At 33.1% G+C, this 16471-nt stretch overlaps 1 protein-coding gene across 1 annotated transcript; it reads left to right on the top strand.

Annotated features, from left to right (window-relative positions):
- The first annotated feature begins 5696 nt into the window (after positions 1–5696).
- On the top strand, positions 5697–16471 carry LOC139481349 (multiple epidermal growth factor-like domains protein 11). Its single transcript, XM_071264614.1, has 11 exons — positions 5697–5847; positions 6008–6148; positions 6489–6665; positions 7302–7496; positions 8517–8654; positions 9147–9284; positions 10500–10637; positions 12311–12445; positions 13059–13193; positions 14731–14877; positions 16230–16471. The coding sequence occupies exons 1-11, from the start codon at positions 5757–5759 to the stop codon at positions 16448–16450; spliced, it is 1656 nt and encodes a 551-aa protein (XP_071120715.1). The 5' UTR covers positions 5697–5756; the 3' UTR covers positions 16451–16471.

A 16471-nucleotide genomic window follows, 5' to 3' on the forward strand; every position in this document is an offset into this window, starting at 1 on the left:
TATTGCAATTTCTAATCTGTATATAAAAGTGGATTTAAACAAGATAATTAGATGTAGAAATACAATTGCAAGTTTAAAAGAAGGATTCAAACTTTAACCTTTTAAATGGGTCTAAGCTCCGCTTGAGTATCATTAAAGCACATCAAAAGACTTTTAAGGGTAGATTTTTCTATGTGAATTTATAAACAAAGAAATACTTGATAGTTTTCTTTTACCTTGTTGATACAGTTTATATTGAATAATTTTATATCAAAGTAAATAAGATACAAAAGTCAAGATGATGTTCACGTCACTCAAATTATTTAAAAATTACTTTTACCGGCGGACTTCAAAAGAATTTTATAGGACACTCCTACAAATTTCTTAATCAGAATAAAATCAATCTGTTAATTTGTTTAAATATGCTGATTGATAAAATATATGCAAGTCATTTTATTTTTAACTTCAGACGCTTTTGTTTATATTACATTGATCTGTCTTGCAGCTCTAAAATTATTTTGAAGCATAACAATGATTTGTGCAGACAGTACAGAGGTATCGTGTTTATCTTATTGTTTCAGAAATAGATTTAAGACAATTAGCTTTTAATAAACGTTACTAAAATTACTGGATAATAGTGTGCTTCATGAATAAATGATATATGCTCAATTCTTAAAGACTTTCTTGCACAAAAACATCACACTCTTATCCCAGGAATAGATTACCTTAGCCGTATTTGGCACAACTTTTTTTGAAATTTTGGGTCCTCAATACTCTTCAACTTTGTACTTGTTTGGCATTATAACTATTTTGATCTGAGCGTCACTGATGAGTTTCATGTAGACGAAACGCGTGTCTGGTGTATTAAAGTATAACCCTGGTACCTTTGATAACTATTTACACCACTGGGTCGATGTTTACTGCTGGTGGTACCTTTGATAACTTTTTTTACATTTTTCAAATCATCTCTCATACGATTTGAAAAATAGTTGTTTTCTTTATTCTCGCAAAAATGAAAGGGACTAACCATGAAGAACTCCTAAAGATCTTTCTTAAAAGTGAAATAGTATCGAAATATTCTTTTCTTTAATATGCGACAACGAACCATATTTATATCGAATTAGAAGCATTAACAGTAGACAGATCTTATAGCTAAATAGCTTCGAAATATGAACAACAGGCAAATGCTGTTAATCCAGTCTTCAACATTTCCAGGGGCACTCGTCTTGACCGGGAGTGGACATTTATGAGATATGTATAAAGATAATTTGCAAACTCTTGTATGAATAATACTATATAGATTTATCTTTGAAGAAAACCAGACACATTGTACATGTATCATTCTATTCTTGTATTCCGTCTTGGGCTTTAATATAATGACAAAAGCCACCCGGGTACATATTTATATGCACTTTTAGTGCACTGTAGGTATTGCATGGTCGTAAATTAAGTTAAGATTTTTATGAATGACAGTAGTAGCACTGTGATCTATTGTAATAAAAACAATAGTATTGTATGTCATAAACTTAGATGACTTATTACCTGCCACCCTTATTATTGTGCAGATAAAGTTATTAATTACCTTAGTATATTTATGAATGTACTTGGCAGCGAGCGGCGATTCCTGATTTTGTAGATAGTGCACATAAAAGAATAGACATCTCTTTTTAGAACATTTTCGTTATTACGTTACCTTTAGTCATGCAGGGGTCAGCTAAAATTGTCTTTTTCACACCTGGTGCATGTAAAGTATATGTGATGTGCTTGTCAGAAGTACCAGATTCTGTAAGATAAAAAATCAATTATGGACCTCTAACATATGTTTTGTGGTTTACCATTGCATTTTAATGACTATGTAGAACAAACAACAAAATATATTTTGTCTTACCTGCTCTTCTTATGTAATACATACATCAAGTATGGTAATTGGATGCGCCTTCAAACGTTAGATGTGACAATGTGATTGAACAAAAGACAGAGTTAAGTATTTCGACACTTTTTGAAATGTAACATGCACCTTTATGAGTATTTGCAACGTGATGTATGTAAGTGACAATTGATGGAGACAGAAGCTCATTATGAAGTAGAATAATTAAATTTTAAAAGGCGGAATGAAGATGGACAAATTGAAACAACGTAAATTATGACACACTTTGATCATTGAAAATTCTTTACTGAGAAGAAACATCTTCATAGATAAAATCTTTCGGAACACAAACTATATGTTTAATGTATTGTTTTAATAATGCACTTCAAGTACAGTTGAATGGTAAATAATTAGAGCCAAATTACTAGTTGCACATAGTTTAATAGATCAAACGGTTGCACCAATACAGTATATTTTTGATAGTTTTGTAACAGTGGTACAAGGAGCCGACAATTAATGTTATCTTTACAGCACGAGTTAATTTTAAGATCTTCAGATGAAAGCGAATTTATTGGTGTAGCTTTATTATGTTTCATAGATTATATACATACATGTCATTTTAGGTAATTAAGTATTGCATCAAAGTAAACCGAGTTCCATATTTTCAGGTCAAAACAGAATTTATTTGGATATGCGTGTTTTATTATTCATAAATGTGATCTAGTTACTTAAGAGAGGTACAATTTCAAAAGAATGATGAAAATACTTAAAGCAGGCTAAAATTATGCACTTGCTTATTAAGAACTGAGTTTAGCTAATCATTTGGTTTAGCATGCAATCCATGTCCTGTTCGTTAAGTATATAACGGAAAAAAGTACTAAAGAAAAAAAAGAAAAGAAAAAAAACACTTTATAAATTGTTTGTTTTCCTGAATTGACCGTTCAACACTCAAAACCAAATATATGAAAGCCAAAGATGGAATAGATCCGAAACATATGAGTTAAATGACCAAAAGAGAACAACAATAATAGCTAGCCAGATAACATCATATCATAGAATAATGCTTAAATCTTTGAATACGCGAATTAATAGTATATATATATATAAAAAGCATAGACAATTTGGAAGGATAATTTCTCAAACTACTTATTATTTTAATAGTGCAACCGTAAACAAAGGGGTGTGAACTTTTTTTTTTTATAGATTGCTACCGTAATTTGGATTAATATACTTCCACAATAAATATCTATTTTTTGCGATAAAGGTTCATAAAGTGTTTGCAAGTTGACGATTTATGTAATTTTTCACCATCGTAAGGTTTCGTTCCTTGAAATATAGGACGTTACTACCAACACGCGCATGTTGAATGACTTGGAAACTCTTCATCTCATTCGAATATTAAAACTGAACGTGTCAAATTGTCAAATGTTCTTGTAAAAAACTTACAACGATTTAGAATATTTCTTTTTTAATTATTTTTGTTTGCTTATATTTTGAAACAGAATCAATTTGCGCTAATTATTATTTTGAAATTTTATCAATTCGCCACTCTTTATTTTACGGATGATATCAATAGCGCCAATAAATGAAATCAAATGGCGCCACATTTACCTGTATATTTGTTTCACCTATAGCGTATACATGTAACATGTACTATGAAGACCTATCAACTTTAGAATAAACTCAACACTCATCAAAATTGAGAAACATCACCAATACATAGATTGTTCAGTAACCGAATAGTTTCTTACATGTAATGATGTCTGATATATCGTTCAAGAAAATAAAGTTTGATAGAGGAAAATCTCTCATCGTCTTCGAATACACAAATTTTGTCAAGCACTGGCTTTAAGAAAACACAGAAATTATATTGAGATATACAGTTAAGTCCAAACAAACGAAAAGCAAATGATATGTTAATAATTAATTTTGAGCTCTTCAAAATTGACGGAGAAGATTAAGAAAAGATTTTTTAAAGAAATGTAAGTTGTGAAAGAAGGAAACTGCACCCATCTCAACCAAAAAATCAAGCCTATTTCACAGAATTATTGATAATATTGGTGTTGCAACAAACGAAGATGATGACTATATATATATTATATTCTTTAAACATGATTAAAAATAAATAAAATTCATAAAATTGTCGCAAATGATACCTATGGTTTTTAAAATGAAGTGGCACAGAAGTAGCTTTGGCGCAAATAAGTTGTGGCGCAAATGATTTCATTTTTGGCGCAAAAAGATATCGCCCATTTTTGAGGCCTTTCGAATACCCTTAATTATTAAGTTTAATAGTAATTAAAACAAAAACACAACTCGTTTGTTTTTATTTACGTGCAATAGATCAATATTCATACTTGTGGACCGTTAGGCCCGGTGGTATCATCTGCTCTGGTATTTGATCGTTACTCAAGCTGGTAGATAGAAGTCCAATGCAACAACATTTGTTTAAACTTTCTCATAGGCGAATGGTTGCTGTTCTTAAACATATTATAGCGCAATTCTAATCCGAACGCAATAGTTATCGTGCGTAACGTCAGTTTCGTTCATTCTAGAACTGGATCGATACTCATGCTTGTAGACTTGTAGATACCGGCGTTATCATCTGATACTTGGTCGTTACCCATGCTAGTGAAGTATTTGTCCAATGGGGTATTGCTCGCTCTAAAACTGGATCGATACCCATGTTTTGTAGACATTTAGATATCCGATGTATCACCCACTCAAGTTAGTGGTCAAAGGCAGCATTGTGCGCCCTAGAAAAGGAACGATAATTATGCAAGTATCGTCCGCTGAAGCATTGAATCGATACATATGATGGGAGACTCTTAGTCCCGATTTCATTCGCAGTGAGTCAATATTTCGGAATAAGCAATATAGTTCACTATGTCTATTTAATAAATTCGCCGCCACTAACATTTTTTCACAATGCATGACAAGGGTTGCAAATCGCTCATGCAGGATTTAATTAGTATGTTTGTTTTATTTTTAGCGCAGGTGGATTAATTTAAAACCCTGAACGTTCTTGGCAAAATCTGAAACCTCATAGTTTAAGAAATGTAAATTTAATGCAACAAAAACTGTACCTTTTTTTCTCTAAAAAAGATTAAATTTACGCTTACTAATAACATTGATTGATTAAGTATGATAGTTTCCTCATTTTCCGTTTGGTGAACTTGTGATGAAATTGAAGGGAAAAAAATCGGATTTATATTATACTGTCAATGTACGGTAAACCACCCACAGACGTAACGGTATAATAGAATAAAAAGATATATAAACATAAATAATCGTATAAAACAGATAGAATTATCAAGATGTTTTACCTTCTTTTTCTTCAAATAAAAAAGTCGGTAGCTTTTATCTTTCATTGATGACATAGATATTTAAGAATTCAGATTGTCTTTTAAAGACAAAAGTTGAGATGTTCCTCTTGTTAAAATAAAACTATGGAGAATCTTCAATCTTATAATGTTTAAATATTTTAATATGTAGTTATTCTCAATTAGTTTTGTATAAATAGAAATTATTCATTGAATCTTTTTCAGAAATATTCCAATGTACATATGCTGGTCGCCCCTAAAACATCTTATGCTGACCTTTATCACTTGACTTAAATAGCAGACGAGACTAAAGGAGACCTCATGTTGAGTTAGCTACATATACACAACGGTCATGATATCCCTTTGCATTCATGGTTTACGATATTAAACATTTATATATTTTACTTTCACCGTTTGTCAGTCTTTGTCAGTCAAGTATTTTGATGTAAACCATTTATATGATCATATTTTAAAAGAAATTTCTTTACACCTCACAGATAAAGGTATAGATTCACGCTTGTATTGTTACTTTTAATAGGATTATCTGTGCCAAAAGAATGTTTTGAACATCGACATTTTATCATCACATGTTTATGAATAATAAAATAAAAATGTCTGTAAACATTCATCGAACACTACTCTGTTTATTTGGAGTTGTAATGTTTTCTTTAATAACAGGTAAACATTTGGTTTCAAAGTCTTCTTTTTTCTGCTATGCCGAACCACTTCTATAGTCAATGTACATTTTGAAAGGTGTCTGCTTTATCTGCGTTAAATACTTAATAACTGCTGTTTTTTTAATTTCTAATATTGAACTGTAAAAACTATTATCTTTCAGAAAGTGCGTGTCCCTTTGGTACTTTCGGAACAATGTGTCAGTTTCGTTGTCATTGTAAGGAGCCTCTAGATTGTGATAAAAATACTGGTAACTGTGAGTCTGGTTGTACTGGACAATGGTCAGGTAGAAACTGTCAGCAAGGTGAGCACACTTACACACTAAATAGGCCAGAACCCGTATATCAAAATTGTACTGAAATGATATCGACAAGGATGTAGAGATGTAATGAGACAACATGTGTACATTTGATGCATAAAGCAACAAGGAAACATTCAACAACCATCATTTTGATACTAATTAGAACTTCTATAATTTCTTTTTATTTGTCATGTTTGTAGAGTGCTTGTTTTAGCAAGTAACGGAATTGTGTTCATGGCCGAATATCGTACAATGGCCTTGCTATATTCACTTTTGTTTTTGTTGCGATGGAAAATATTGCATTAATCCTGATTTGCAAGATTAGCATGTTAATTTTTTTCAGAGAATGTGTCGTTTAATGCATCTACATCACACAAAGTAGGAACAGGATCAACACAATCTTGGTATGGTGTTGATGGTAATATTAGTACCTGTGCTATAACTACGGCTGGTGTCAATGGTTGGTGGATGGTCAAGTTTGATAAACCACACACAATCCATACAATATATCTGAACGCAGGTATGATAGTTTTTGAAGAAAATACTCAGACGTTTGCAAATAAACAGAGGCGGATTTATGGGGGGGGGGGGGGGCAGGGGGCCTGGGCCCCCCTTTTTGGGAAAAAAATTGGTTGCTTATATAGGGAATCCCTGAAGCGTGACTGAGCGGCCCCCCACTTAGGTCAGTCAGTGGGCCCCCACTTAAGAAAATTTCTGGATCCGCCACTGATAAATGTATATAAACTAGCATAATACGTAAGCTTTTATGAAAAGTCAATGCAACATTACTCTTAGTGAAAATTACTCTGTTGAGGAGCTGGTGTAGTGGTTAGCGCATGCTGTTTGACGGATATAAAAAATGGCTGTTGTTCGTCTCTCGAGCAAATGTTTGTGTACAGACGATTTGAGGGTGGACATTTTTAATGCATTGTTTGGTTAAACTATTCGGCTTTTATGTATATAATATATGAAATGGTATTTAAAAGACAAAATGCATATGTTTGTGGTTAAAGAACCTTTGCAGAAGTCATTAGCAAATAATTCATTTTATTGCTGTACACCAGTATGAAATATAATTAAAATGGCTGCAAGAATTCCTGCAATTCAAAAAATATCGTCTGAAAGAATTTCTCGTTATTTCTATTTTTAACATTAGGTACAAACACTACGTTATATGATTGGCAGATCAAGGTCGGAGATGACGGTAACCTATTTACCATGGTGATATGCAGTGAGATCGAGTCTCACGGGTCTTCAGCCTCTGTGTTTTGTGACAAACCACAGAGAGGACAATATTTATCTGTGTTAAATAGACACGGTCCTGTTGTTATTTGCGATCTTTCAGTTTATAGTAAGTTGTAAACTTATCCATTTCTTTGGGGTTTTTTTTCAATCAAGAATCATATTACAGATACAATAGTAATACAGGGGATCCAAATCCCCCTCCCTAATGCAATTAAAAATTGGAATTCCAAATTTCAACTGAAATTCTAATTGACGGTACTAAATCTAGATTCCAATGAACTTCCAGTAAAAAAACGGTTATTCGGAACTGTACCTGGTATGATTCAAGATATTGCTAAAACTATAGTCCGTTTTATTTTGTACTGTACTCGGATTTTGTTCATTATGTTTACTCTGAATTGTACTAGATAAGAAGGAAAACAAAATCAATGTAATAAAATGCATGTCTCAATAATTTGTTGTAGACGAGATCAAATGGAAAGTTTGAATCATTTTTTTTTAGTTTGGGGAGGTTATAGAGGTTACTCCAGTAAGGTGTTTCGGAAGCACCTATAACATTGTGACACAATGATGATTACAGGGGTAGCTCACAAAGTTTAGATTCGCAAGACCAATAGTTCCTCTTTTACCCAAATTATATATGTTTGGCGCAGAAGCAGCTTATTCAAAGTCTTTTTGTTTAGATCAAATTTATTCAGTCGAGCTTGTGTGCTTTAGAAAAGGCATGATTACAGACTAAAATGATAAATGCGGTGTGAATTCAGAAAGTTATTTCAAATAAAAGTTCATGTTAAATTGTTCGACCCTTTAGTGAGTCTTTACTATCGACTATTGGGGAATCGGAATTAAAGCTGTATACGAAAGAAAGACAACAACAAGAAAAAGAAAAAAGGGAAAGACACAGTATTCCTCAAAACATAAAAGATTAAAATAAAAATAAAAATGTACGAATCCATCCAGGGAATCTGGAGATTACTTAGATGCTTTGGATTGGTAAGCAGTTTCGGGATCGAGGCTTCGACGAATGTGGTCATTTGTTACAGTTATTCTGTAACCAAGTCGAGATATCAAGCTCTTTTCGTCCTGTAATCAAGTCGAATCATTCTGATGATTTTTCCCTTTCTAGTTTGTAGTAAATATAGCTTTGGACCAGGATGTGAGCGACAGTGTTCATGTAAAGAGCCAAACGAACAGTGTGATATACAGACTGGGGCATGTTCGTCCGGGTGTCAGACTGGTCGCCAAGGAGTAGACTGTCAGATAGGTCTGTATAGAATAGCAATACCATCTGGGTGTCAGACTGGTCGTTTAGGAATAGAATGTCAGAAAGGTTCTATATTGATTAGATATAAAATCAGTGTGTCAGACATGTTTTCTTGGTCAGATGGGAACTTGGAATTTAAATGTTCAACGAATTACTAATTTTCTGTAGGATTTTATGCAGACTTTTGCAAATTGAGGAAATTAAATATCCACGAAAATACAAGTTTTCTTCAATCCTCGAAAATTAGTACCCAGAAAATTAAATGAATCCACAGTAAATGGTAATTGAACACTGGTCATTTGTACATCTGGTAATGGAGTATATTGCTTTGCTGCATATTTTTTTAAAGCGCATGTTGGTAATGCAGTATTAAGCAAAAACATGAGCGTACAATTGGACGCTAGTTTCATTGAGTTTGAATATATATCTAGACGTACAACAAAGTATGTTAGATCTACAAATAGTGCTGAATAACTTTGGTTTAATTTACAGAATGTCTTGGGTCTTATGGTCCAGGTTGTTCCTATAGCTGCGGTCATTGTTTAAATGGAACTAGCTGTGATTCTATGTCTGGATTCTGTCCAATGAACAAATGTGATCCAGGCTGGGAAGGCAGAACATGTCATAGAGGTAAAGTAAGAATCATAAGCCCATGGCTATGATAATGAAAAGCATTAAAGTAGCATATCGATGTTAGTTCGTATATGATACGTCGCGGTATACATTTAAAAACTTGGGAATGTAAATAAATCAGAATCGCATGAACTCGTAACAGGCTCTGTGTTTAAGATCGTACTTTGATGGTTTACTTTTTTCAAATTGTGACTTGGACGGATAGTTGTCTCATTGGCCCTCATTATCAAACATGCCAGTAGAGCGTTCATTAAAACAGAATATAGCAACACATGACCATACCAATTACATAGAATGTAATATGTATTTGTAAGATAACCTTTCATTGGTTGAAATAAATTAGTACATTTAATCTCCAGAGAATAGCTCTTACGATCTTATCATACAAAAAACTAACTTGTTTTTATAATGACATGGCCCCTCTGAAATATCTATTGCTGCAACTCATATAAAGCTTTCTACTGCGGAGAAAAGGGAAATATGATAGACATACTTACTGGAATTGTGATAAGATGTTTAAATAGTCATCAAAGGTACCAGGATTATAATTGAATACGTCAGACGCGCGTTTCGTCTCCATAAGACTCAGCACTGACGCTCAGATCAAAATAGTTATAAAGCCAAACAAGTACAAAGTTAAAGAGCATTGAAGACCCCAAATTGTTTTTAAAAAAAATGCTCTTTTTCTTGGTAAACACTTATGTACGTTTCAGAAATAAAGTTTATCGTCTGGTTAAAGGTTTTTCATTTGGCACACATTGTGCCCTTTTTAAAAATAACAGACTTGTTTTATCATTGATTTTGATTTTGAAAAATTAAAACAAATATACAGTTATGAAAACTTATGGTGAAACATTTTGTTGATACTTTATACTTGTTTTTGCATTGCAGAAGGTCAGCTTTTGATTTTTTTAATATTTTGCTATGCCGGGTCCTTTTACGAAAAGCTCAATCCTATATGGTACATGTGTTGTTTATCGTTTAAGATCGTACTGTAACTGTTAGACATGCCGTTGATTGCGTACTCGTCCCTTGGTCTCTGGTAGATGATGTCTTATAGGAATTCTTATTTTAGTGCAAGTGCTTTCAATTCCTACAATGACTCTAGACAAAATTACGGTCGTTTTATCCATGTGTACTGTAAGTGGATGAAAAACAGTTTACCATTGAAACGATTTTATAATACTGTTATATTTTTATTTACTACACCAGAATGTAAGGTCGGTTTCTATGGATACAAGTGTTATAACAGATGTGGGCACTGCAGCGATAATTTGATGTGTCATCATGTCAATGGAAGTTGTCCTAATGGATGCCAAGCTGGATGGAATGGAAAAACCTGTATGGAAAGTATGAAATACAGCTTGGTTGTAGAACTGTGTGATAAAACCGTTACTATGTCGTTCTTATAAAAGTCGTTTAAAATTTTCCGCCAACGAAAATATTTGTTTTTCAAGACAATAAAGGACTCATTGGATGTCGTATCGTACGTTCTTCTGACTGTATTTGCTTAACCAACGAAATTACCCCCATTAACCTTTTATTAGTTATTCAGTGGTTGATATTTTATTGTTTCATATAGAAAACGTGGCTGTTTGGAATTTTTATCAATTTGAAATGTGCACGTTCTACCTCATCTCTTAAAAAAGGCCACACCAGCATACCGCTATTCAAAAGTTTTAAATCACTTGAGTGAAAACAAACCCGAGTTACAAACAAAAACCGAGGGAAATTATAAGAGGTAACCAAAAGAATAACAGAAAAACTGAAGTCCAATAAAAATAGACGCCAACATACATAGAAACAAACTATTTAATTAAAGCTGCCATAAGGTAGCACAATACAAAGATTTTATAACTCCAACTCCCAAGTTTTAAAATGCTGTAACTTTCTTAATAATGCTTGAAAATTTATAAAAGTGGTAGTTTTGGATAGCTAACAGATTACTCTTTCAATTTAATGCAATGTTAGTATTATGCAACAATTATGTTACCAATTATAATGTTAACTGAGTCTAAAATATTTTTCACCAAATTTCCACTTTCAAATGAAATTAACTTCTGCATATGTATCCCTAGAGAGTTGATTTTATTATATGTTGTTCCCATGGCCATTATCTACAAAAGGGTGTCTCAGATTTCAGATAGAATGTATAGAACAAATTTTACACCTAATTAAACATTATCTTCTTTTATGTGGTTAGGATGTTTACACTAATTAGAGATTTATGAGAGAATGGAGCACCAAAGAGACAATCTGAGACATCCTTTTGAAGCCCATGATGTGTTGATTAAGATTTCGTTAAAATTTTCTGTATAGTTAAAGAGATGATAGAGCTAAATTCATTCAAGTGAACTTACCCAGATTTTGCCACTAATTACATAATAATTGATTGCATAATGATTGCATAATAAAAATATTGCATTCATTTAAAAGATTAATCTTTTATCTATCCATATATACCTCTTTTATTATTTTCTATGCATTCATAAGAAAGTTACAGCATTTCAAAGTTTAATGATTGGAAGTAAAAAAATCTTTGTATTGTGCTACCATAATCCTGACTTGGTACAGGTAATTTTAAGAAACAAAATTGGGTTGAATTTGAGTTTTTTTGTCTAGCTTAAACCTCCTGCTTATATGGCAATGTTAAAAAATATGTCTAAAATGACAACACTACATGACATAGATACAGCACAAACTCACGCAAGAACACCCATCACAGAGAAACGCACATGTCATCACAAACAGAGACCTATTTTTGGGACGAATACTAGTATGTGATCTTAAAATTCATACAATTATTCTCACTTTACTAGTTCAAACAATCATCATGTTAGGGACAGTATTGAAAGGCTATTTTATAATTATTTGGACTACAAACGATAAGACATAACACATTATTTAACAAAATAAAAATAAGTACACGTTGATGAGACAGCAAGACAACATACTAAATGTCAAACAACATCTGTAGGTATACTAACATAAAATAAATTTTAAAAATTTAAATGGAATTTCAGAATGCAATACGACTCATTTTGGTAAAGATTGTTTACAGCCGTGTGGAAACTGTTTTGACGGATCATGTGACAAAGAGACTGGAGAATGTACATCTGGGTGTAAGCCTGGGTTACAAGGGGACAGATGTGATACAGGTATCGATAGATAAATATTTAGCGTATTACTAGTTGTTTACATTAATGTAATCATTTATTATAGTTTTGCATGCAAATATCTTAAATACTGGTATATTCTACAGTACTCTATTTATGAAAGTATTATGATTCTGCAATTTTTCACCTGATAGTATTACAAATTTAACATTATGACTACAGCCTTAGTCATCTTTTCGTAAACTCGATCCTTCACAAATTATTAAATAATGTTTAATACCATGAGACAGGCTGTACACTTTCAAAGAACAGACAAAACCATGAAAAAATACAAACAGAAAAACAACCAATCGTTCAATTTGATATAAAAAAAACCGAAGATTAATGAAAATGATCTAAAAAAAACTTGAGTAAAGGCAGATAAATATCAGTACCAATAGCTGAACAGTCATATTCTAGTATCTTCACTTCCCAAGAATCGAAACTTGTAGGCTTAGTTGAGAACCATCTTATTCTATAGATTCAATACCTTTTCAGATTTAAATGTTCAGTTGTTCTAGACAAAAGTTTAAGGCGAAACAATGATAGTAGTGTAAATGACCATTTTATTAGGAATAACAAATCAGTAGAAACAAACATATATTTTTTTCTATAGAATGTTCTCCTGGTAGATGGGGATTAAGGTGTGGGGAATTATGTGGACACTGTCGTAAGAAAGGTTGTGGTCTAGTCAATGGTTCATGCAATAGTGGATGTGCATCGGGGTGGACAGGTGTTAAATGCTTGGAAGGTAATTAAAAAATATCAAAGGAAAGCTCAAGTTTTAGTATAAAAACAACAAAGAAGAGCCAAAAGATACCAAAGGGACATCCAAAGCCATAAGTCGGAAAACAAACTTACAACGTAATGACAAAAAAGAGACTTAAAGACAAAAAACAGTACCCAAAACACAAAATAGAAAACCAAAAATTGAGCAACACGAACCCAACTGATCTCAGATGCTCCGGAAGGGTAAGCAGATCATTTTAAAGTGTACCATGAGTGTACATGAAGCCTGGATATCCCTCAGACATATAAGTCTATTTGTCATGAGTTTCTCCACAAAATGACGGGATTGACGATGTATATGCATAGCACCATCCAATCATACCATTATTCCATTTCAAAAATTAAGATGGAAAACATGATAACAGAATATTTTGATAAGGTTCAGAGTGAAATCAGATCCGATACTAAATGATGAAAAAGTAACTATTATCTAATCAACCTTAAGACATAACAATTAATAACGCCATGTTTGCAGTGATGTATGTCATGCTGATATCAAAATTAAACACACAGTTGGAAGTATTATCAGCATGTATTAAACTACTGTATGCCTCTCTTTCCTGTAGGATCTTATTTTAGATAAATCAAAGCATTATAATAACCCAATTCACAAATTCATACAAAACCTGTATATAATTGACAACTACATTGTATTACAGAAGTTGTAATCTCTGATTTAAGGTAGCACAATACAAAGATGTTTTTACTTCCAATCACTAACCTTTGAAATGCTGTAACTTTCTTATGAATTCATAGAAAATAATAAAAGAGGTGTATATATAGATAGATAAAAGATTAATCTTTTAAATGAATGCAATATTTTTATTATGCGATCACTATGTAATCAATTATTATGTAATTAGTGGCAAAATCCGGGTAAGTTCACTTGATCATCTCTTTAACTATGCAGAAAATTTTAACGAAATCTCAATCAACACATCATGGGCTTCAAAAGGGTGTCTCAGATTGTCTCTATGGTATTCCATTCTCTCATAAATCTCTAATTAGAGTAAACATCCTAACCACATAAAAGAATATAATGTTTAATTAGGTGTAAAATTTGTTCTATACATTCTATCTGAAATCTGAGACATCCAATTGTAGATAATGGCCATAGGAACAACATATAATAAAATCAACCTTCTAGGGATACCTAAGCAGAAGCTGATTTCATTTGAAAGTCGAAATTAAATATTTTAGACACAGTTAACATTATAATTGGTTACATAGTTGTTGTATAATACTAGCATTGCATTAATTTGAAAGAGTAATCTGTTAGCTATCCAAAACTACCACTTTTATAAATTTTCAAGCATTATCAAGAAAATTACAGCATTTTAAAACTTGGGAGTTGGAGTTATAAAATCTTTGTATTGTGCTACCCTAAATGTAGGTTTCAGTTTTATACAATATTGTTAAAATAACATCCTCTCGTTTGTTACCCAACATGCATTTTTAATCACAAGGTGGTTATTTGAATAAAACATTGTTTTCTATAGAATGTCCGAGCGGAATGTTTGGAATGAATTGTACAGAGATGTGTGGGAAATGTAAAGGAGCTGTGTGTAATGCTACTGATGGGAGATGTCTTCATGGGTGTATGGATGGATTTACAGGCGAAAATTGTACACCATTGATATCTGCAGGTATATATTTAAGCGTTACAATTTTAGGCATACCACAATTATATATAGCTCGCCATAAGTTAAGCACCACCTTAATATAACTTGCAATACTTGTTTAACTATTGTGAAAAAATATGAATGTTTGGTGTTATGAATTGCCTTCACTATACTCCGATAAACCTGCCAAGCAACTTTTTATTAAAGGTCATCTGCACTTTTACAAATACACTATTTCGAAACCTTTATATCAACTTTCTACTGTCACGCGTACAGGTGAAATGTGACCTTCATCAAGTCATTCTGTAATAGGACAAGGCGTAAGTTATCTGTGTCTAAAAGATGGCAAGCAATTGGCGTGTCAAATGCCGGTAAGAGTACTAGGGGCATAGTTAATCATTTCAATGTTAATGACACCGTCATTGTCAGACGTTTACAACGTCATGCAAGTGACACAGGAACTGTAAATGATAGACCAAGGTAAAAGACCTCGTTTTACTCCCCGTCGTGATGACAGACTGCTTATTCGTCATTCTAAAGCAAGGCCATTTGCTCCTGCCACGCAGCTTAGACACAACTGGCCTTAAGGTGGTCGTGACAGTGTTCTCTCATTGATCCGTAGATCATTGAGGCAACCTATGAGAACGTCTTGTTGTCAGGAGACCTGCCCTAACAGCCAGGCACCATATAATCAGATTTCAATGGGCTCATGACCATCGACGCCGGAATACGAGAAGCTGGCAAAAATTTCATTGGTCAGATGGGAGTTTGTTTCTGCTACGATCAGAAGACGGCAGAATACGGGATGGCGGGAAAATAAAACTGCCAAAACAACATATTCTTCATGACTGCATTCGGTGATGTATGGGGTTGCTTTTCCATGTTTTCATACTGTTTTAATAGGGTATGCATAATTTGCAAGGTAACAAGAACTGACAGATATACAGGGATTTGGTGCTTAGTCTCTCATTTTGACAATCTTCTACTTGCGTTAAGACCCTTGTACATGGACGTCAACGCTGGACCATACAGGGCAAGTATTGTAACCGAGAATAAAGAGCAAGAAGCCGTTGACACTATTTTTTTGGGCTTATATGTCTCCAGACATGGACCCTATCGAACATGTCTAGGATGACATTGGCAGAAATCTCAATCGAAGAGATCCACCACTGCTATATCTTGGCGATTTAAGTGTAGCAGTTGTTGATAAATGGGATAGTTTTCCTCAACTTAAGTACAGAAGACTTGTTCAGAGTATGAGACTCCGTTTTAATAACTGTACCGGAAGAGAGGTGGTGACAAATCATATTGAATAAAATGAATGTAACCCTTATGTATTTCCCTCTAGTTAAATAACCTATCTCTTTTTTTTACAGCCCCTGTATTCGAAGAAGAAACCACAAACACGTTACAAGTATTTCTTGGTGTTAGTGTAACCGTAGTGATCTCCGTAATGGTCTGTCTAATATTTTGTCTTGTTTCCAACTGGAGAAGAGAAGATATTTCTAAATATGATAGACAACTTGTAGTACACGATAAAGACATCAGACTGGAAGAAACAAGACATTTGAACTGTAATGGAGATGTTCGAAGTTAATAAAGTAACATCTAAACTTTC

The sequence above is a fragment of the Mytilus edulis genome, chromosome 1 (genome assembly GCF_963676685.1).
Source record: "Mytilus edulis chromosome 1, xbMytEdul2.2, whole genome shotgun sequence".
NCBI classification, from domain to species: domain Eukaryota; kingdom Metazoa; phylum Mollusca; class Bivalvia; order Mytilida; family Mytilidae; genus Mytilus; species Mytilus edulis.